The following is a 22328-nucleotide window of genomic DNA, read 5'->3' on the forward strand; positions in this document are numbered from 1 at the left end:
CGAGAGGAGTTTAGAGGTAGCAGAATGAGCTATATCAATGGGAATGTTTAACCCCTTAATGACCGCCCTATCGGGTTTTTACGGCGGTCATTAAGGGTACTTCTTCTGATGCGACGCCTTTCTACGGCGGCGCATCAGAAGAAGTTTTCGGGACACCGGGTCTCGGATGATAGCTTATTCAAGCCAAGAAGTAGAAAATGTAAAAAAAAAAAATTTAAATCTTTTTATAATATAATTAAATAAATAAATAAAATAAAAGTCCCATAATCTCCCCAGTAACACATAAAATGCAAATAAAGTATATAAAACACGTACATATTTGGTATCACCGCGTCCGTATTAATCTGTAAAATAAATCTAAATCAATATTGAACCCGCTCGGTGAACTACGTAAAAAAAAAACTCGAAAAACTTCCCATAATATACAATTTTTCATCAAACACCATCACAAAAAATGTTCTAAAAAGTGATCAAAAAAAGTTACGGTACCTAATATGATACGACTGAAAAGAACAACTGTTTTCGCAAAAAATAAGCCCTCAACCAGATCTGACAACAGAAAAATACAGAAGTTATGGCCCTGAAAAGTTGTCAATAGTAAAAACAATGCGATTTTCTCCAATATTGGTTTTGCTCAGGAAAATTGAGCAAAATAAGAAAAACTATATAAATGAGGTATCACCGCAATCGTAGTGAACCAGAGAATAAAGATAAAATATTATTTTTACGTTACGGTGAGCGGGGGGGGGGGGGAATGCTCACAATCCAAAATAAAAATTGATGATTTTGTTTGTGTCCCCCTTGAAATAGTTAATAAAATCTCATGAATAAGCTTTAGACTCCCAAAATAAATTATCTATACATTGTATCTCATCCCATAAAAAATAAGCCCTCATATGATCGCATTACCAAAAAAAATAAAAATTTATAGGTCGTACAATGTGACAATACAAATCTGCTGTGAATGGCGCCTCCATTCATTCTATACTCGGCCGTGCGCCTGTACAGCAGTTTACCACCACATATGTGGTATCAGTACACTCGGGAGGAATTGGGCATCAAGCGTTGCAGTGCGTTTCATCATTTAATTTATTCTGAAAATGTCAGTTTTGGCCTAAATGAATGTATTTCCAAAAAAATTCCATAGTTTCTAAATCGCAGGTCCATATTTTTTAACCATGTGAAACACTTAAAGGGTTAATGGACTTAATAGAAGTTGTTTTACATATGTTGAGGGGTGAACTTTCTATAGTGGGGTAATTTATGGGGTTTTACTATTATTTAGGCCTCTCAAAGTCACCTGAAAGCTGAGTTGTCCCTCAAAATGTGAGTTATGGCAATTTTCATGAAAATAAGAAAAATCGCACCTAAAGTTCTGCACCTCATAACATCCTAGAAAAATGACCGGAAGCATAAAATATCATCCCAACATAAAGCAGATATTCTGTAAATGTTAATTATCAAACTTTTTGGGTAGTTTTACTTCCTGTCTGGAAACCAGAACATTTCAAACTTGGAAAATGAAGAATTTTTACAAACTTTGGCCAAATTTTCACTTTTTTTCAGAACGAAACGCAAAACTTATCACTTAAATTTTATAACTAACATGAAGTACAATGTGTCATGAGAAAACATTCTCAAAATCACCAGGATATGTTAAAGCGTTCCGAAGTTATAACCAATTATCGTGAGACATGTCAGATTTGAAAAATCGAGTCTGGTCATTGAGCTGAAAACTAGTGTCGGTGATGATTGAAGGGATGTCAGAGGAGAGAAAGTGAATAAGCCAGGTATTAAAGTGATCAACAAAAGCAATGGCAGGACTAGAGTGTCGGTAGATGAAAGCCACTTGGAGGTTAGCGGGAGTATAGATGCAGATGGAGTGGAATTCGAAAGAGTGAAAGTTGATAGAGGTGGGATTGGGCTGAAGGAGCAGTTGTCAGACAAGAGGATGTCAACTCCTCCACCAGGTTTATTGAGGGCAGCAGGGGAAACAGTGTCCGAAGGATTTAGCCATGTTTCTGCAAGGCCCAGGAAAGCCAGTTTGCCAGAAATAAATAAGGCATGAATATCAGTGACAGAATTTAAAAAAGGATTTGTATCGCAAGATCAAGCACTCACATGCACCAGGAAGAAGAAGGTGAACTCCGGCGGACCTCAGTGGGGGAAGCGATGGATGCAGGAACACAGGTGCACGAGCTTAGTGAATCTTACACTGACCACCACTCAGTGATAGGAGCCAAAATAGCAATAACAGTAAATAATAGCAGTAAAATCGTAAAGTAAGGGGTTAAATATAGAGATGAGCGAACATACTCGTCCCAGCTTGATGCTCGTTCGAGCATTAGCGTACTCGAAACTGCTCGTTGCTCGGACGAGTATTTCGCCAGCTCGAGAAAATGGCATCTCCCGCCGTTGTGATTTTTGGCAGCCAGAAACAGAGCCAATCACAAGCCAGGAGACTCTGCACTCCATCCAGCATGACGTGGTACCCTTACACGTCGATAGCAGTGGTTGGCTGGCCTGATCAGGTGACCATGGAATAGACTAGCCCCTGCCCGCGCTGCTCGGATCATTCTCTGTCTGGATGCCGCTAGGGAGAGAGCTGCTGCTGGTCAGGGAAAGCGTTAGGGTGTTGTATTAGAATAGTGTTAGGCAGGAGTGATTCTACAAGAACCCAACAGCCCTTCTTAGGGCTACAATCACGTTTTATTTTACTTTTTTTTGGTTTGCCTGTGGCTGGGCTTGCTGCCATTAGTAGTGCAGCTAGTAGCATATTGTGAGGAATTTGCAGGAAGACTTGCTACCATTGTGTTTAGCTCTTAGTGACACACATATCCACCTCAAACACTGAAGTGGGACAATTTATTAGGGGTTTGATTTGAATTAGGCACAGTCTGCTGATTTATTTTTTTTTACGTTTATTTCTTTTTATAACTCAAAGTAATCTGGCAAAGCAGTGTGCTTTCAGTGTAGGCTAGAAAATAGCCATAGGAGAACCCCAACGGCTTATGTAGGCCTACAATACAGTTATATTTTCCTTTTTTTTTGGTTTGCTTGTGGCTGGGCTTGCTGCCATTAGTAGTGCAGCTAGTACCATATTGTGAGTAATTTGCAGGGAGACTTGCGACCGTTGTGTTTAGCTCTTAGTGACACACATATCCACCTCAAACACCGAAGTGGGACAATTTATTAGGCATTAGATTTGAATTAGGCACAGTATTCTGATTTTTTTTTTTACGTTTATTTCTTTTTATAACTCAAAGTCATCAGGCACAGCACAAAATCCAGTTGTGTGCTGTCAGTGTAGGTTAGAAACTAGCCATAGCAATAGGATAGCATCGTTTTGTTTAAAAAAAAAAAAAATTTAAAGTTTACACTTTAATTTGGAAAATGTTTAACCCGAGGGCTAGGGGTAGAGGACGAGGGCATGGACGTGGGCGTCCAACTACTGCAGGGGTCAGAGGCCGTGGTCCTGGGCGGGGTGAGACACCACCTGCTGATGAGGGAGCAGGGGAACGCCGCAGAGCTACACTCCCTAGGTTCATCATGTCTCAAGTTACTGGGACTTGTGGTAGAGCACTGTTGAGGCCAGAACAGTGCGAAGAGGTGATGTCGTGGATTGCGGACAATGCTTCTAGCCATTTGTCCACCAGTCAGTCTTCCACGCAGTCCACCCATGTCACCGAAATCAGCACTCCTCCACCTCAGCCTCCTTCCCCCCAGTCTGCCCCCTCACAGCAAAATTTGGCATTTGAACCGGCATACTCTGAGGACCCTTCCCACAGTCACAAACCATTTGTCTGGTTGCTGCTGAGCTATTTTCCGATGCCCAGGTTTTCCACCGGTCGCAGTCTGTGGGTGATGATGACATTATTGACGTAGTGGAAGAAGTGTGTAAAGAGGTGTCGGACAATGAGGAGACACGGTTGTCAGACAGTGGAGAAGTCCGAGGGGGGAGCAGACTGAGGGATCGGAGGATGATGAGGTGACAGACCCAAGCTGGGTTGATAGGCCGGGTGAACACAGTGCTTCTGAGACGGAGGCGAGTCCTATAGCAGAACAGGTTGGAAGAGGCAGTGGTGGGGCCAGACGGAGAGGCAGGGCCAGAGCTGGTACATCAGCGCCAAATGTTTCCCGTAGTCAAGCTCCCGTGGCGAGGGCTAGATTTTCAAAAGTCTGGAGGTTCTTTAAAGAAACACCGGATGACCGACGGACTGTGGTGTGCAACCTGTGCCAAACCAGGATCAGCAGGGGTTCCACCACTACTAGCTTAACTACCACCAGTATGCGCAGGCATATGAATGCTAAACACCCCACTCAATGGCACCAAGCCCGTTCACCTCCGGCCGGGCACACCACTGCTCCTTCCCCTGTGTCATCTGCTAGTCAGCCCCCTGCCCAGGACCCCGTCCCAAACACCTCCCGTGCGAAAACCCCATCTTCGCCTCCACGATCCTCCACAGCATCCACCAGCGTTCAGCTCTCCATACCCCAGACGCTGGAGTGCAAAAAGAAGTATAGTGCAACCCACCCACACACCCAAGCCCTCAACGTCCACATCTCCAAACTGCTTAGCCTGGAGATGCTGCCCTATAGGCTGGTAGAGACCGAGGCCTTTCGAAACCTCATGGCGGCGGCCGCCCCTCGGTATTCGGTCCCAAGCCGCCACTACTTTTCCCGATGTGCCGCCCCAGCCCTGCACAAGCACGTGTCAGAGAACATCATCCGTGCCCCGACCAATGCCGTTTCTGACAAGGTCCACCTGACCACGGACACGTGGACGAGTGCTGCCGGGCAGGGCCACTATATATTGCTGACGGCACATTGGGTTAACTTGGTGGAGGCTGGGACCGAGTCTGACCTTGGGGCTGGTCATATACTGCCGACGCCGAGGATTGCGAGGCCTACCTCGGTCCAGGTCTCAAAGGCCTACTATGCCTCCTCCTCCTCCCACCCCACCTCCTCCTCCGAATTACCATCCGTGGGCATGGCGCCACCAGTCGGTAGCTCTAGGCACAGCAGCAGTGCCATCGCTAAGCGACAGCAGGCGGTGCTCAAACTGCTGAGCCTAGGCGATAAAAGGCACACCGCCCAAGAGCTATTACAGGGCATCACAGCGCAGACTGATCTGTGGCTGGCACCGCTGAACCTGAAGCCAGGCATGGTTGTGTGTGACAATGGCCGTAACCTGGTGGCGGTTCTGCAACTCGGCAGGCTGACACATGTGCCATGCCTGGCCCATGTGTTAAATGTCATAGTTCAGTGTTTCCTCAAGACATACCCCAATCTGTCTGATTTGCTCACGAAGGTGCGCCGCATCTGTGCGCATTTCAGGAAGTCCAGCCCTGATGCTGCCACTCTCAGGGCAGCGAATCGCCGCCTCCAACCGCCCTATCACCGACTGTTGTGCGACGTGCCCACCAGGTGGAATTTAACATTAACCATGTTATCCAGAGTTTACCAGCAGCGCAGAGCGATTGTAGACTGCAAGATGTCAACTTCCACCAGAACTGGTAGTCAGGTCAGTAGGTCAGTCAGCTTCCTCAAGTCTACAATGAGGAGTGGGCGTGGATGTCTGATATCTGTCAGGTGCTGAGTAACTTTGAGGAGTCAACACAGATGGTCAGTGGCGATGCCGCCATCATCAGCCTCACCATCCTGCTGCTTGGCCTGTTGAAAAACTCTCTGGTCAGCATGAAGTCGGAAGCTTTGCGCTCGTCACAAGAGATGGGGGAAGAAGATTCCCTTGTTGATAGCCAAAGCACCCTTAGGTCTTTTTCTCAGCGCATATCGGAGGAGGTGGAGGAGGAGGAGGAGGAGAATGTTGGCGAGACAGAAGAGGGGATCATTGTTCAGTCCTTCACTGTTCAGCGTGTATGGGCAGAAGAAGAGGAGTTGGAGGAGGAGGAAATGGACAGTCAGGCCAGTGAGGGGAGTGAATTCTTGCGCGTTGGGACTCTGGCGCATATGGCAGATTTCAGATTTCATGTCCACGGTACAAGCAAAATCTTTCCACTCTCATCCCTGGAGAGGAAAGGAGTGTGAGAATGCATGTCGACTGACAGGCTGACGCTTATCAAGATGAATAAAGCCTGGATTTCTCAGGATTTCCATTCTCCACCAGGTGAAAGAAGCTTAACCTGAATAATGTATGCACTCCTCCTCCTCATCGTCCTCCTTCTCCTCCTCTTTGTACACTAAAGCGGAAACTGCCTATTTTTTGCCAGGGCCAACTGGCTCTAGCTATAGTACTCTATGTATTTTTCTGGAGGGCCACCTACCCGGTCCTCTGTTTTAAACAATTTTTCTGCTCCTCTGGTTTGAAAACTTTTTTGGACTGCCTAATACAGGCACTCAATTTATTTAATTTTTCTGGAGGACCACCTACCTGCTCCTCTGGTTTGAAAACTTTTTTGGACTGCCACATGCAGGCACTCAATCTATTTAATTTTTCTGGAGGACCACCTACCTGCTCCTCTGGTTTGAAAACTTTTTTGGACTGCCACATACAGGCACTATCCAAATTAAATTGTCTCCATAGCAGCCTCCACACGTCGTTTACATTCCCCTCACCCGCCATAACCCAAACTTATAAGAACACTACTACACTTGATCTTATGCAAAAGGTTCTTAGAAGTGCTGTTTGGGGAGTAGCCTAGAGACAGGGGCTTGGATTGGCGAAAGCTCGCCTGGCAGCGGAGCGCCAGCTCCATCCCAAGATCCAACTAACATAGTTTTAACTGCAGCACCTTTAATCTACTACTAGTTCACTGCCTCCATACATGGTCCCTCAAATAGCATGGTAAATCAAAATGGTGTCCGTGCCACTGGTTATAAGTTATGGCCATCTGAAGTTCTGTTTAGTGAGGCATATGTTTTGACCTTGTTTAAATCAGAAGCCATCACATTTAAGAGCAACAATGATCCAATCTTGAGAAATTAGGTCAAAGACCTGCTAGTTCAGGCTCGATTGCATCTATTGTAAAAATCAGCAGCTGACCATTACTCCTGGATCCCCCTTCCTGATTAGGTAGAGGACAGTTAGAGAAATGTCTGATTAAACTAATCCTACTCTGTTCAGGGTCCGGTCACACGTTGCAGTTAAAACTTTATCACAATCAGTTTTGAGGTTGTTTTAGGTGCAGTTTTTTTATTTTAACAAGTGAAAAACATTAAATCAACAGGTGAATGACATTTGTTGAACAGGTTTCCCCTTCATAATCAAGTTCACCGATTCAGTTTATGTTTTTCACCTATGACATTAACAAAACTGCACCTAAAACCACCTCAAAGCTGATTGCGATGCAGTTTTAACTGCAACGTCTGACTGCACCCTCAGAACTGTGCTCTTGAATACATCCGAGACAATTTAACTACTGTCAATTTTCTAAGTTTAGAGGAGGGTATCGACATACACCTTGACCATTACTCATGTGGGCTCCCCGTTCGTTAAGGCATCTGTAGTCTTGATTACTTAGAATTTGGATTTAACCCGTTCACGACCCGTTGCGTATTAGCACGTCACGGGTTGGACGCGGGTGCATGGAGAGGGCTCACGCGCTGAGCCCTCTCCATAGCCGGTAAGTCTTTGCTGCATATTGCAGCAAAGGCTTACTGGTAACACCCGCGATCGGTGCCAGCACCGATCGCGGGTGTTTTCCCGCTGATCGCTGCCGGCAAAGTTGCCGGCGGCTTCAAAAGGATTGCTGCGCATGGGCGCCGCCATCTTTTCGAGGATCGCCGCTCCCCGTGACGTAATTTTTTTCCCCGCTTCCTAGTACACGGCATGGAATATTCAATACCATCTCTATGAAGTGCAATCTGTTACGCAGAAAATAAGCCGTCACACAGCTCTGTACATGGAAAAATAAAAAAGTTAGATTTTTGATCATGGGGAGTAAAAAATTAAAATAAAAAAACAAAAAAGGGCCAGGTCCTGAAAGGGTTAAGGAGTGACCAGCAAGAGGCTCTTCTTGAGCCACCACCTCAGATCTCTCTTGGTCTCGGGTGAGTTTTTCATCAGATCATCTAAAGCCGTGGACACCTGCTCCAGCAGAAGAGGACGTTGGATTGCAGGAACCTGAATTGGAATTTGGCCCAGGGGACTGCATCAATTAGTGTATGTCACAGGCGTCCCAGGACTGTGCTGTGTTTTTTAATCAAATCTGATTCCCTTCTTCTGATAATTCTCTGTTTGGATAAATCTTTTCAGGATGAACCCGACATACAGAGTTGGAGCAAGATTTCTTTGTGGTTTATTAGTAAATCATCTCTTTCAAGAAATCTGATAACAATGGCAGGATGAATGAATAGGATGTGGATTGGTCTTAGAAACCAATCCTCCAAGTACTGGCCAGTTTAAGGGTTCATGCACAGCCCCACGTTTTACAGATGTGTGGTATGTGTGTGTCTTTTAGAATTGACAGATGACACAACAGACAATGGAATTGTTGTTTGTGTCCAGTATAAAACTATGCACCATGTGTATGCAGCTCTTATTGTGGGTGTTAACCTTTTAAATGCAGTGAGCAAACCTGCCTGGAAAAATCCCCCTAGGGGCGCTGCACAAGTATTGTTTCGTGAAAACTCTAGGGCAGTCAAGATTCTGAATGGCAGACATGTGAACTGAAGATGAAGGACTTTTGTTCCCCTTCAAAAAGAGCTTCTTAGAAAGCCACAGTCTGCCAGGAGAACTGGAAACATGAATATATGCATCCTTGAGTTCTCCTGGGAATAATATGTCAATTACTGACCCTATGGAATCCATACAATTAAAATGCTACTGTCCCTTAATCAGTCCTGTGTCTTTGTCCCACTGTAATAGATGCAGGACTGAAAATGGCTGCTGGTTCATATGTACACATGGCATGGGCAGGTCATGTGATTATTAATATGTTTGGTCGCTTTCTGTGGGTTTGATGTCATGGAGGGGATGGGGCCAGTGGTGTAACTACCGCCGTAGCAGCGTAGCGGCTGCTACGGGGCCCATGAGGTTCGGGGGCCCGGGGATGCACGGACCCTGTGTGCAGTGCTTTGGCAAGTGGACCGGGAATGCACAGCCGATGCCTGGCAGATAGTGTCCCCGGGCCCCCCCTCTGTGTCCCGGCTACCGCCCACCTTTCTCCTGGGGCACACACCTTTCCTGGACCGCCCAGTCCCTGAAATTCCCGCCCGTCACCTCCCTGACCCGCCCCTCCGCTATCCACCTCCCTGACCCGTACGTCTGCTAGCCACGTCCCTGACCTGTCCATCACCCCCATGACCTGCCCGTCCGCTAGCCACCCCCCTTACCCTTAGCCGGCACAGGTGACCGCGGCCCGCCTACCCCTCTGCATAGAGGCAAAGCTGGCCGCTGACACATTCTACCGATGGCACTGTTGACGTCCATACGACCCCGCCCCCCCAAGAACGCACCCCCTCGCCCTCCCGCCCGGCGAACGCACCCTCTGCCTTCGCCCCCCCCTCCTGCCCGAACACCCGCCCGAATAACCACCGGAACACCCGCCTGACTCCACGGCCACCCAAACATCTTAAAAGGTAAGTATATACATGTGTATTTATCACTGTGTATATATTGTGTAAACTGTGTATATAGTGTGTAAACTTTGTATTTAGTGTGTAAACTGCGTATATAGTGTGTAAACTGTGTATTTAGTGTGTAAACTGCGTATATAGTGTGTAAACTGCGTATTTAGTGTGTAAACTGCGTATATAGTGTGTAAACTGCGTATTTAGTGTGTAAACTGCGTATTTAGTGTGTAAACTGCGTATATAGTGTGTAAACTGCGTATATGTGTATATATGTATATTCTGTGTATATATGTATATTCTGTGTATATTGCGTATATACTGTGTATATGGTGTATATACTGTGTACAGTATATGGTGTATATACTGTGTACAGTATATGGTGTATATACTGTGTACAGTATATGGAGTATATACTGTGTATATGGTGTATATACTGTGTATATGGTGTATATGGTGTATATATGCGTATACGGTGAATATGGTGTATATATGCGTATACGGTCATATATGGTGTATATATGCGTATACGGTGTATATGGTGTATATATGCATATACGGTGTATATGGTGTATATACGGTGTATATGGTGTATATATGCGTATACTGTGTATATGGTGTATATTGTCTACATAGTATGTATAAATGCTGTATATACTGAATGTGTGTATTTGGTCTTTTTATACTGTATGTATGTGTATATGGTCAGTGTATATACTGTGTGAGTTTGTATACACTCTATATTAGTGTATAAATGTATATGAGTGCATAAATGTGTGTGTATAAGTGTATACTTGTATCTATATGGGTGCGATGTGTATATATACGTGTAGAACTTTATGTGTATATAAAGGTGTGTATGTATCAGTGTATAAATTTGTGTACTTGTAGAAATATGTCTGGGTAGGGGTACACTCACAAGAACGTATGGGGAATGTATATCTGGCTGCAAATTTGCTGACCGATATACATCCCTCATAAGCGTCTATAGCGCCTCGGCTCGGTATGGTGAGCACAACGAGTACTCACTGTTTCGTCCCGTGGTCGCAACAGAGATAGAGCATGCTCTATCTATGCCATAAGAATGACCATTTGGCTCTATTCTCTATGGAGAGGGGAGGGGTGAGCCGCGATCGCCTCTCCTCCTCTCCAGCGCGCCCATGTGTGCCTGCCAGGCACACGTTTATGTGTATTTTTTTAAGGGGAAGGGGGCCCCATGCAGAAATCTGCTATGGGGCCCAGCCTCTCCTAGTTACGCCACTGGATGGGGCCTATTGCGATTATCGGACAGAGCCATCATTAAGGAGCAGAGAAGTTTGTGAAGGAGAGAAGTAAAGGTGTGTGAGGCAGAACAGGACTGGACATAAGTGATGTCATTTGTTGTGGCTGAGGGACAACAGGGTTGCATTTACATGGGGCTGCATGTTAGAGTCTGGAGCTATAGAGCACTGAAGTTAGAAACCTGGAGAGACATGAAGGATGCATTCATGTTAGGAGGCTGGTGGGACAGGATGGTTTTATTTTTGCATGGAACAGCATATTAGGAGCCTGGGGGAACAGGATAGGTGTGTTTACATGGGACTGTGTGTTAGGAGGGGGAGCAGGAGGGATGCATTTACACAGGATTGTGTTGGAAGGATTCAGAGAGTGCCTTATCAGTAGCACTGTATGTTTTGCAGTTTTTTTTTTAACTGCTTTTTGGTGGATTTAGAGGTGAGAGGTCTCTGAATTGAAAAACATGTCTGCTTCCTTCCATAAACAGGCAATGCATTTTTTTGCAGCTCAGCTACACCCATTTTTCTACAGTTGAGCTGCAATACCAGTACAAACTGCAGTCAGATGCGGCGCTAATTGTTGAAGAAAGCAGCCATGACAAATGGCTGAATGGCAGAATTTTTTAAGAGAGCAGATCATGAGAGAGAGAGAGAGGAGATTTTACTGAAAACCAAGGGCTCATGGGAGTTGTAGCATCCTGTGTTGTCATCTTGTGGATAACTCCGCCTACTTTAGAAAGCCCATAAAATTTTTAGGAATTATGAAAGCAAACTGTTATGCTCCATTTTGTGATTGTATGACATAGAGTTTTGTTGTATTAATTTATTTATAGCATTATGGGTTTTTGCATTAAACGATCATATACCCAAAATACCCCTTCAAAGGTTTTTTCCACCAAGACTTTGGCTAAGCGTTATTTAAGGTTGAAGATGGTGCCCTTTTCAGGTTGCAGTATATCGTTCTATTCATAAGTTTATCCAATAGGGAAGACTGGATTGTGGGGAAAAAACATAGTCCCACTTTGGGAGGCTTATGTCAATATGAAGAAAATACAGGGTCAACTTCTTCAAAACTTGCTCTGGTATTTGCAAAATACCATATATGCTTGAGTATAAGTCAAGTTTTTCAGCACAAAAATGTGCTGAAAAACCTTTACTCGGCTTGTACTCAAGTCTATGAAAAAAAAAAACCCATTCTGGCGCCCCCTGAAGGTACGCTTCTGTCTTCTGAAGCTGCGGCTCTGTCTTCAGGTCCCTGCTGCGTCGCACACACCATGGCATTAGCCCCTTGCCAACATCATAGTGTGTTCACCGCCATCGGAACCCACCATATACGGTGGCAGTGCGCGGGGAGACAGAGCATAGGGGGCTGCTGGCTATATACTAGGGAGCAGGAACTGCCATTAGAAAGCATTGCCTCTATTTCTTCATTGTCCCTCTAGATGCCTGTAAACTTAAGCAATGAGATCCTAAAGCTGTATGCAAATGACATGTGAGATGTCCAATGAGTCATTATCATATTCAAGCTATCCAGCTTATTCATGAGTGGGAGACACAACCAAACCCCCAGTGCTTGACTGACAGCCTTTATAATGATGTGAGGTATAATGGTGTAATGGCTCCTCCCTCTGCTTCCTGGTGGCCACACCCCCTGCAGCCTATGTATATATCAGATACTCCTATACACATAACTGACAGCCTGTATGATGATGTGACACTCCTGGTACTGGCTTCTCCATGTGCTTTCTGGTTTTGGCATCCACGCCCCCTGCAGCCTGTGTGTGTATAGGAGAGATACAACAGCTCCAGGCAGCCATGTTATAGCAGAATATGTCAGGTACTTGTGTAGCTGATGTCTGTGTCTCACACATGTGTATTAAGAGGGAGAGCATGTCAGCAGATAAAGCACAGAGAGTAGCAATGCTTTACGATACATTACACACAGACATGAACAAGGGAAGGAGAAGGGAGGGATACACAGGGGTGACATCACTACATCTGATCATGTGACCAGCCTCATTTACATAATAAAGAAAAGATGATTTTATAATGATTAATGTATGAATTGACTAGATAAAGGCTGGGATAGAATCCTTGTGAGCTGATGATGACAGGTGTCTTTTCAGCAGTCCAGTTTATTAATGAGTGGCAGGCACAACCCCCCCCCCCAGTGCTTGACTGACAGCCTGTACAATGATGTGACACTCCTGGTGCTGGCTCCTCTCTATACTTCCTGGTGCTGCTGGCCCCGCCCCCTGTGTATGAGAGATTTACCTGCTCCAGGATTCAGCTATGTGTATAGCAGAACATGTCAGGTACTTGTGTAGCTGATGTCTGTGTCTCTCACACGTGTAAAGGAGGAGAGGGCATGTCAGCAGATAAAGCACAGACATTATAAATGCTTTACAAACAGACATGAGCAGGGGGTGGAGAGGGGGGGCAGGGGTGACATCACTTTCTCCTTTAAGCTACTCAAATACAGAAATAAATCTCAGATACTTGCACCAATGGAAACAACATTACTGCAAATAAATAATCCTTACACTTTTGTCACAGGCTTACAAAACACCTCTTCAGGGAATCAGGGATTTTGCAGTTAATGTATCAATGATTGTTAATGACTCTAAAAATATAATGCACTAATTAAGATAAACACGATGATTTGCAGAGGTGCATCATTTAGGCATTAATAGCATATCTTTTGTATATACTCATAAAAAGATGCAGAGAAGAGACTATCCCTTTAAGGGACAAAATGCCTTTAAAATACAGATTTCATCTGATATCATAACATGCTTCAAAACTGACAGTAGGTAATGCCCAGTTAAACTGCATCTCATTTAGTTCAAGGCTTTCTTTATATGTACACTTAGTTATATAAAGATAACTTCTTTAACTGTTCTATCAACTAACTCAGAACAGTTAAGCCTTGAAGTAACTTTCACTACACTGCATACGCCTATAAATATACATGATGTTCTCTCTCTGCTGAAGTGAAATCTTTAATACAAAAATAAACCGTCATATGTCGTTGATTCCCTTGCTCATTGGTGGACGTTGTGCAGCAACTGATGGGTTAAGAAATGACCTAAGCCCATACTCCCTTTCGCTGTTTGCCGTATACAGAAAGTTACCCTGACAACTATGCAAATTTGGGAATCTTGGAACATCATAGTGAACCAATCTTAGAGCACAATTGTTATCATGTGTTTGGAAAGTCATATAAGAGAAAGAAGCCTGTGACACGGCTCACTACGGCATGAGAGAGCAGTGAGGAAGTGAGTGGAGAATTACCACTGCAAATAGATGACAAAGAACGGAGAACTAACTGCAGAAAGCCTTAAAGGAAAGAACATATTTGCAGGGCCAATTTACTAATCAGAATATTTGGAAGGACAGTGTTCTGCTAAGAAGATATCCCACATGGATACAAGTGACCTGTGTGAGGAATAACCAAAGTCTACAAGCATTGCTTATCTGTCTGTGCTTTCTAACCAGTAATGCCTCCAATGTGTTTCTGCTTGTGACAGAGGATATAAATATGTCTTTTTACCATGAAAATGTGTTAAACCGATGCCCAGTTCCCATGCCTTATTCCACTGCGGGAAAATTTTTGAAAAAGGATATGAATGCCAACATAAATGAAGAAGTGCTGTTACATGTAGAGCCTCACCTTCTTGAAGGGAATGGACTTGTAAACTCTGCTGACACTGGCCTTATGAATTTGGCCTCACTTGATCTTGAGAGACTTATTATCCAGCCAAATGGCATGGTCACTGCAAGTCCCACTGGTAGCCATTGTCTGTACCCTAATATGCCCATTGCGGATGGATTAGGATTGCCAATTGAGGATCTGCATGAACAAGACCAAACAAACAGTACTATGAAAATGAGCTCTCTGTCTCCTGTTGCCACCATTCATCCACCTGTACCCTCGCATACCTCAGTTTACACTATTAACAATTATGTTAATGAAGCTGTAGGCACTACAGTAAACTACAATACAGATCATCTCTCTTACTCTCCTTTGCCTAACAACATGAAGCAACAGTTCTCTTATTCTACACATAGACCGCATCCAGTTAAGGATGAACCTCAAATAGTCCCAGAAGGGACTAGTTTTGGAGATAGCCCTCCATTATCACCAATCAACATGGATAAACAGGAAAGAATCAAAGCAGAAAGAAAGAAACTAAGAAACAGAATAGCAGCTTCCAAATGTAGAAAACGAAAACTTGAACGGATTTCAAGGTTAGAAGAAAAAGTTAAGAACCTTAAAATACAGAATACGGACCTAGCTTCTACTGCTAGTGTATTAAGAGAGCAGGTGGCACAACTTAAACAGAAGGTGATGAGCCATGTCAATAGTGGCTGTCAGCTTTTTCCATACCATGTGCAAGCATTCTAAAGTCTACAAGGTGAGGTTAAAATTGAATTCATCATGGTTTTTTTTTCAGGATACAGAGGACAATCCCCAAATATAAGATACAAATGATTTCTTTTCGGGACATGGACAACATCCCATTTGTGGGAACATTGTATCATATTTTTTTACTTTTCATTACTCAAAATAGCTAAAATGCAGAAAGCATAAATCTTACTAAAAGTCAGCATATTGTATTCTACACTGTACACGTCATTCAGAACTATATTGTACTTTATTTTCATCAATTTTAACTTTATTTACATGTCCTACACAGGAGTAGCTAACTCGGTTGACATTCTAACCTTTGCTATGATGTGGTAATTACCTTAAAAATCAAGCATGATAAACCAAGGACACCCACTCATAGATCCAGGCACTGTGGCTGTGGTAATTTTCTTATATTTGTTATCCATGGCCTTCTTCCTTCTAAAATCAACTTGTAAAATTATGCTAATGAGCCAGAAGGTCTCTGGTGGGTATTGCCAGAGCTCCTCCGTGCGGCAGCTTCACAGGCTGTTACACTGTCTCACCCTCCCCCTGCTTCCTCAGCATTTCATCTGTTTGCTGCAATCTCACAATATTGGGAGGGGGTAGTGCTCTGCACAGTGTAACAACCTGCACGGAGGGGCTATGGCAACGCCCCCAGAAACCTTCTGGTCTATCAACATAATTTAAAAGTTGCTTTTGGAATGAAAGAGGCCATGGATATCAAATAAGTTACCTTTTTATCTACTGTAAATTAAAGGAAATCTACCATCAAAGATAAATGATTGTAAACCAATCACACTTACATGTAGATGTTTGCCCCCTCTGGCAGAATCTGCTCTTCTTTTAGCTTCTTATGCTCCTGTTTTTTTTAAACAGTAATAAAATTATGCTAATTTACCTGAGTGGCTATAGGCTCAATTTACAGCTATCAAGTCTGGAGCCCCTCAGGCTCAGTTACAAAATTGTTTATGCTTTTTTTTGGTCAAAACATGGAAATAAGAAGCTAAAAGAAGAGCAAAACCTACCAGAGGGGACACACACAAGTATGTAAGTGTGCCTGGTTAACAATGTGGGATCCAGGTTGTAGATTTCCTTTAAGATAACTAAAGACAACTAAAGGTCCTTTTACAGGGGCAAAATATGGGGTTAAAAAGGATTCATAGTAACACGTGTACCCAATAACTGCCCATTTGCTAACAAGCTAGAACTCATTCAGACTTCTCTATAAACACTTTCTACAAACAAATTGTCGCACAGAGATGTAATATGACAACCTAAGTGTATATGCTTGATAGAAAGGAATATGTTTTGACAGTTTTTATTTTAACCCAATTGAGAAAACCAATGCTGCACTAGACACAATATTAGAGGTAGTCGAAATTGACTTCTTTGGTAGAATAATGGCGTAATATGTCATTGCGTATCATGTACATTTGTAAAAACAAACATACGGTATATGTCCTTATTTAGCACTATAGAGGGAAGTAGATATATTGCATTATATCACATTAACACAAGCTAAAGCTTTTTATTTGCCTTACAATGAACCAGGAATATAAATACAATGGGGCAGATTTATCAAGTGTCTGAAAGTCAGAATATTTCCAATTGCCCATGGCAACCAATCACAGCTCCCCGTTAAAATATTCATGAGCACTGGTGAAATGGAAGCTGAGCTGTGATTGGTTGCCATGAGCAACTGGAAATATTCTGACTTTCAGACTGCTTGATAAATCTGCCCCAATGTGTTCTACTCTACATAAGTTTACAAGACAAGGAAAAGTTATGTTTTTCCAGAGCTTGAACGTGTGGCTGTGTCCCCTACTTAAGAACACCTGACTTACATATGACCCCTAGTTACAAACGGACCTCTGGATTTTGGTAATTTGCTGTACTTTAGCCCTAGGCTACAATAATCAGATGTAATAGTTATCAAAGGTGTCTGCAATTAAGATTTATTGTTAATTCTGGTTCTTATGACAACCCAACATTTTTAAAATCCAATTGTCACAGAGACCAAAAAAAGTTTGACTGGGGTTACAATAATAAAGTATACAGTTCCGACTTACATACAAACTCGACTTAAGAACAAACCTACAGAACCTATCTTGTACGTAACCCGGGGACTGCCTGTATTTTAAATATCTGAGGCTATTTCTTAGAACCACGGGGCAGATTCATTAATAACAATGCACCAGAATTCTGACCATATTTTCACCACAAACTTATAAACAATGGGTGGAATAAACTACAAAAAGGTCTTGTAGAATTAGACAAATATCTCTAAAGATGTACCACATTGATCGTCCTGGTCAATGATAAATTTGTTGTTTTACTTTTTAGGCCTAAATGTTCAAATACTTTTTTTTTTACTATCACCTCCAGAAGCCATAACTTTTTTTTTGAAAAGCTATTACATTTTACATCACCATTGCCTTATAAAGTTTTGCGTTTTTCAGATTGGGTTCACATTTTTAATTGTACCATTTTGGAGTAGATATATTTTATTTACAAACTTTTACTGACCCCCTTTTGGGGCGATATTGGAAAAACTATAATTACGACACTTTTTTTCCACTTTTTAATTCACAGTGTTCACAGTGTGATTAGAAAAATTCTAAAGACATGTAATTTTTGCTTGATTTTTTTGGGTGATTGTAATTTTTATCTTTTTTTCTTTTTTTTTTTAAATTGTTTAATGGGGTGTAATATTAAGCTACATTTATAAGTCAGATTGAAGCAAATGTGGCAAAACCAAAGACAGTTTTTTGTTCATTTTCACATTTCTTTTGCTACAAATTTTTTCTTTTTATAGTTTTTATCAACTCTTTCCCAGCCAGACAGTATTTGTAAATCTGTCCCAATGTATTTTGGTTATATTGGTGTAAAAGTCTTCTGAGCGTTTTCATTAAAGCACATTCCAAGAAAATGATGTTACTTCATGTAATAAAGATTGTTATCGCTTTAATCACTCATACCAGTTTTTAATTTAGAATCCTGACATTACACTATTGCAAATTTCTTACTATATTTCTGTTTTCTATGCATCTACAATGCAGTAGTACAGAATAATACTGCAGACAGATTTATTAAAGGGCCAAAGCCACTCACAGCCAGACAGTGGAGCTCTAAAGTCATAGACCTGTCCCAAGGAACTTGTCTGAACATAACTAAAACCACCATAGCCTCCTATTGTCCCAAAACATAGTTCTATATACAAACATTGCTGCTAGGTTAGAATGCCATACCTTCAGACACACTGAATGCTCATAGCGATACAATATGATCCAGTATAAAGGCTACACACTACCAATTAGTTTGGTTTGTGCTTGTGGCATCGCCATATACGTACATGATGCTTTGAATGGAATGTTCCTTTTCAAACATAAACATTTCTTTAATTAAGTTTTCTTTTTCAACTCTATTTTTAAATTCACACCTAACATATCTCTAATAGGGGATGTAACCTCCAACTAGAGATGAGTGGACACAAACTTCTCGCTAGGGTGTGAACAGCCGATATGGCATATTATTGCCACTAGGAACTAGCCATGGCTTTGATTGGCCAGGGGTGTCCCATTGGATAATCACAGCCATGGCTCGTAGTTAGGGGCGTTAACTTGCTGGGTTGGCAAGACAGGATGTGTGTGGGGGTATTGCACCGCTGCACTAGGCTGAAATACTAATACTGATACACATTACTGTGACTTCCAAAGCCCGTGTGTGTGCAGAATGCACAATCCACGAATTATTGAGCAGGACCTGGCCAAGTGTTTTTTTTTTTTTTTAAATAAAATATTAAAAAAGGCCATAGACAAAAAGTGGATCAGACAACTCATACAACTATATTCTACCATGACTGAATTACTGAAGCATGTATGCGAAGAAGAAAAAATAAAAACTGTGAATGAGTCCAGACTCGCACCGATTTTGACCAGGAGTCAAAAGGTTAGATGGCAGTATCTGAATTGAACTAATATTGCCAAATAATAAATTGCCGCAGCCTATACGGTTGGTGATATCAAACCAAAAATAAATATAAAATATCTCAACTGTAGAAGGTTTAGGACTGAATTGCAATGAATTGTGTGAGAGGTCTACAGTGTACCTATCTTTTTAACAAACACATAAATCAACATTATAAGCGCATATAATAATACATAAACAATGCATTTATACATTTCTCTAAAAGATCTTCCTTCCCAGAACAAATATACAGTATTTAAATAATTAAAATCATAAACACGTTATGGAATCCTCACTTCCCAAAATCCTTCTCAACAAAATCACTTTTCCAACTGGTTTACGCTGTACAGTTTAAAAGGTTATCACAAGATTTTCAGTTCCAAGAATGGTATCAATGCAAATCAGGCCTGTGGAGTTGGAGTCTGTGACCATTTTAGTGGAGTTGAATTAGTGATAAATTAAATTTTAATTATGAAATTTCCTTTAAATGTCAGTCTGTCTATTCCTGATTCGAGGATTTAGGCCAGGGGGCCAAAAAACATTTATTGGTCCAGCACTCTAGATGCACCAACAACCACAGTATAGCAGAAAATGTCACCACAGAAATTCTAAATACCCCCTAGAAACCAAATACTACAATAAGAGCAGACAATTATAGTGGAGACCCCAGTGCAGACAACGTTAATAAATGGAGAGACCCCCCAGAGTAGACAATAATAATACTGTAGACCCATTAGCAGATAATAATACAAGAGACCCCACCCCCCAAGCATAAAACCACTAATACGGTAGACCCCCAGAGCATAAAAATACTGGAGACCTCCAAAGCAAACAAATCCTGGAGACAGACAAAAAAATAAATCCTCTCGTTTCCTAGCCCCTTTTCTCCTCCCTGTGCCAGACTGCAGCTTTTCTCTCTATTATGTGCAACCATGTGTCCCACGCTGGTTGTATGCTCCAGCATCAGGACAGAAATTAGAGCTCTGCTAAGAGCACGAGAGGATCTAGGAGCAGTGCAGTATAGCTAAGAAGTACTTGCAACTTCTGCTCCACTGAGCTGGTCTCCTCTGTGTCCTTACTTCAACACATTCAACCTGTGTCAGGAGTCAGGACACAGAGCCGAGCAGGAGAGGGCACGTGCAGGAGTAAGGATGTCTCAGCTGCACTCACTGATAACTGATTTTCGGCACCAATGAACGTTGTCATCGGTTACGGAAGAGCTCATTGGCCTTTGACGGTCAGTATGGTGCAGACCAAAACTCAAGGCTTTAAGTTGAGATGAATGTGTGCTGCACTTTATGTACATGCTCAATAGTGAGGCTCCTCTGTTACAGATCAGAAGAATGAGGCACTGGGAAGGAATGCCCACATTAATCTCAGCACTGATATATTGACCAGGAAAACAGGACTGTTGAGTTGGAGACGATTTTCGTGCAGCAGGCAGAGTGGAAGTTTGGCAAAAAAAAAAAGTCTAGCGAAAAATGACTCCTTACACATCTCTGTACATGGTGGTATGAAGAACTTGTGGGAGTGTGGCATGGCTGCCAAGGAAAATAGCAGTGTGAAGGTTGAGCACTGTCGTAGCACAGCTCCAAAACTGAGCTTACCTACTGCTAGCAATCAGATATCCCACTTTTAGGGACTTGGGCGACTACCTGCTAGCTTATGGGCAAGAAAGGTACCACTTCCAATCAGCCTTAGAGGCAAATCCAACAGTTTTTCTTCTCTGCACTGTGTAGCCACCGTAGTGTCGCTGACACCTCCTGCCTGAACATCTCTGGTGCACCCAAGCAGCAGACTCTTCAGTGAAATCTACAGCCACTTCCTCAGAGCTCCAGTTCAGGTCTGACAACACCTCTCAGAGAATCCCGATCTCCTGTTGATCCACTGAGGTCCCAGGCAAGTGGACTCACCTAAAATGGCATCCTCCACTTCAAAGCATGTAAAACCAGTGCACAAACTGCACCCGCCTCCAACCTCGGCAATAGTGCTCCCTGCTACCTCCCTGTCATCTGTATGAAGCCCTGCAGGCTCATTGTCCCCCTAAGGAAGCCCAGCCAAAGAACGCCAAAGGCTATCACTGGACCCTCGGCTGAGACCAAGGAATCCAATTCCATACAGCAACTGGTTAACTCTGATGAAGCTGATGCTTTTGAAGCATTCCAGAAATCGAACAAAGCTGTCTATGAGAATATGCTGAAAAACATTCAGGAGGCTCTCAGAAGCCCCTTCACTTCAAATTTGATTAAACTAGTTGCCCCCTTCCAGTCCAGCATTAGAATTAGAAAGAGAAGAAAGAAAAGCGATACAAGCGCCACATGTGTGAAAGCAGTTTCTGGCTTGGTAAAAAAAAAAATTATGATTGGTAATCTGCTCCCTTTTCTGGTTGTACAAGCGGTACAACTCGTATAGTAGCTTAGGTATTGTAGTGGTCTCGGCAGCCGTCCCGGTTTTTTTCCAGCGATAGAATTCGTCGGAGAACAGAGTAGTAAATGTATGGCAATCTTCCAGGCTATAAGCGGCGCCAAATCACTCAGAATAGTTTCTTTTCATAAATGAATATCTTTATTCATAAGCTGAATAATACGCGTTTTGAGCCCGGCCCGGGCTCTTCCTCAGTTATATACAGTTATGTCCTAAAAATGTGTACACTTATGAGACTGTTCCACCAAAAACTCCCTCCAAAAAATGGGGAATTTGTAAAAAAAAAAATAAAAAAATTGCTGTCATCCTCATACAAAAATGCATTTTGCTCCAAATATATACAAAATGTAGCGGATGAAATCACTATCTCTTCTCTCTACGCTTAAAAAAGTAATTAAAGATGAAGTTGGAGTAGCAGTGGGGAAGTGGAATGAATCTCCTAAACCTTCTACTTCATTGGCAGCCTTATTGGAGGATACCCTCAGACCAGTGGGTCCTATTCTCTTAGATGAAGGGGAAATCTTTCCCAAGAGGAAGGTGAATTAGAAGAAACGGCAGGTCAGCCATTATGTCACATGGAAGATACGGATGAGATTCTTGGAGCAGTAAGGACCACTATGAATCTGGACAATTCAGTGGAACCGCTGTCTATACAAGATTGTATGTTTCAGGGTTTGGGGGAGAAAAAGTCCAGGGTGTTCCCAGTCCACGCAAACATA

General features: G+C 42.7%; 1 protein-coding gene across 1 annotated transcript; it reads left to right on the plus strand.

Moving 5' to 3' along the window:
- The first annotated feature begins 14045 nt into the window (after window positions 1-14045).
- On the plus strand, window positions 14046-18165 carry LOC140064666 (transcription factor JunD-like). The gene has a single exon (XM_072111779.1). The coding sequence runs from the start codon at window positions 14347-14349 to the stop codon at window positions 15211-15213; it is 867 nt and encodes a 288-aa protein (XP_071967880.1). The 5' UTR covers window positions 14046-14346; the 3' UTR covers window positions 15214-18165.
- The last annotated feature ends 4163 nt before the right edge of the window (window positions 18166-22328 follow it).

Source organism: Engystomops pustulosus, chromosome 1, assembly GCF_040894005.1.
Source record: "Engystomops pustulosus chromosome 1, aEngPut4.maternal, whole genome shotgun sequence".
Taxonomy (NCBI): Eukaryota; Metazoa; Chordata; class Amphibia; order Anura; family Leptodactylidae; genus Engystomops; species Engystomops pustulosus.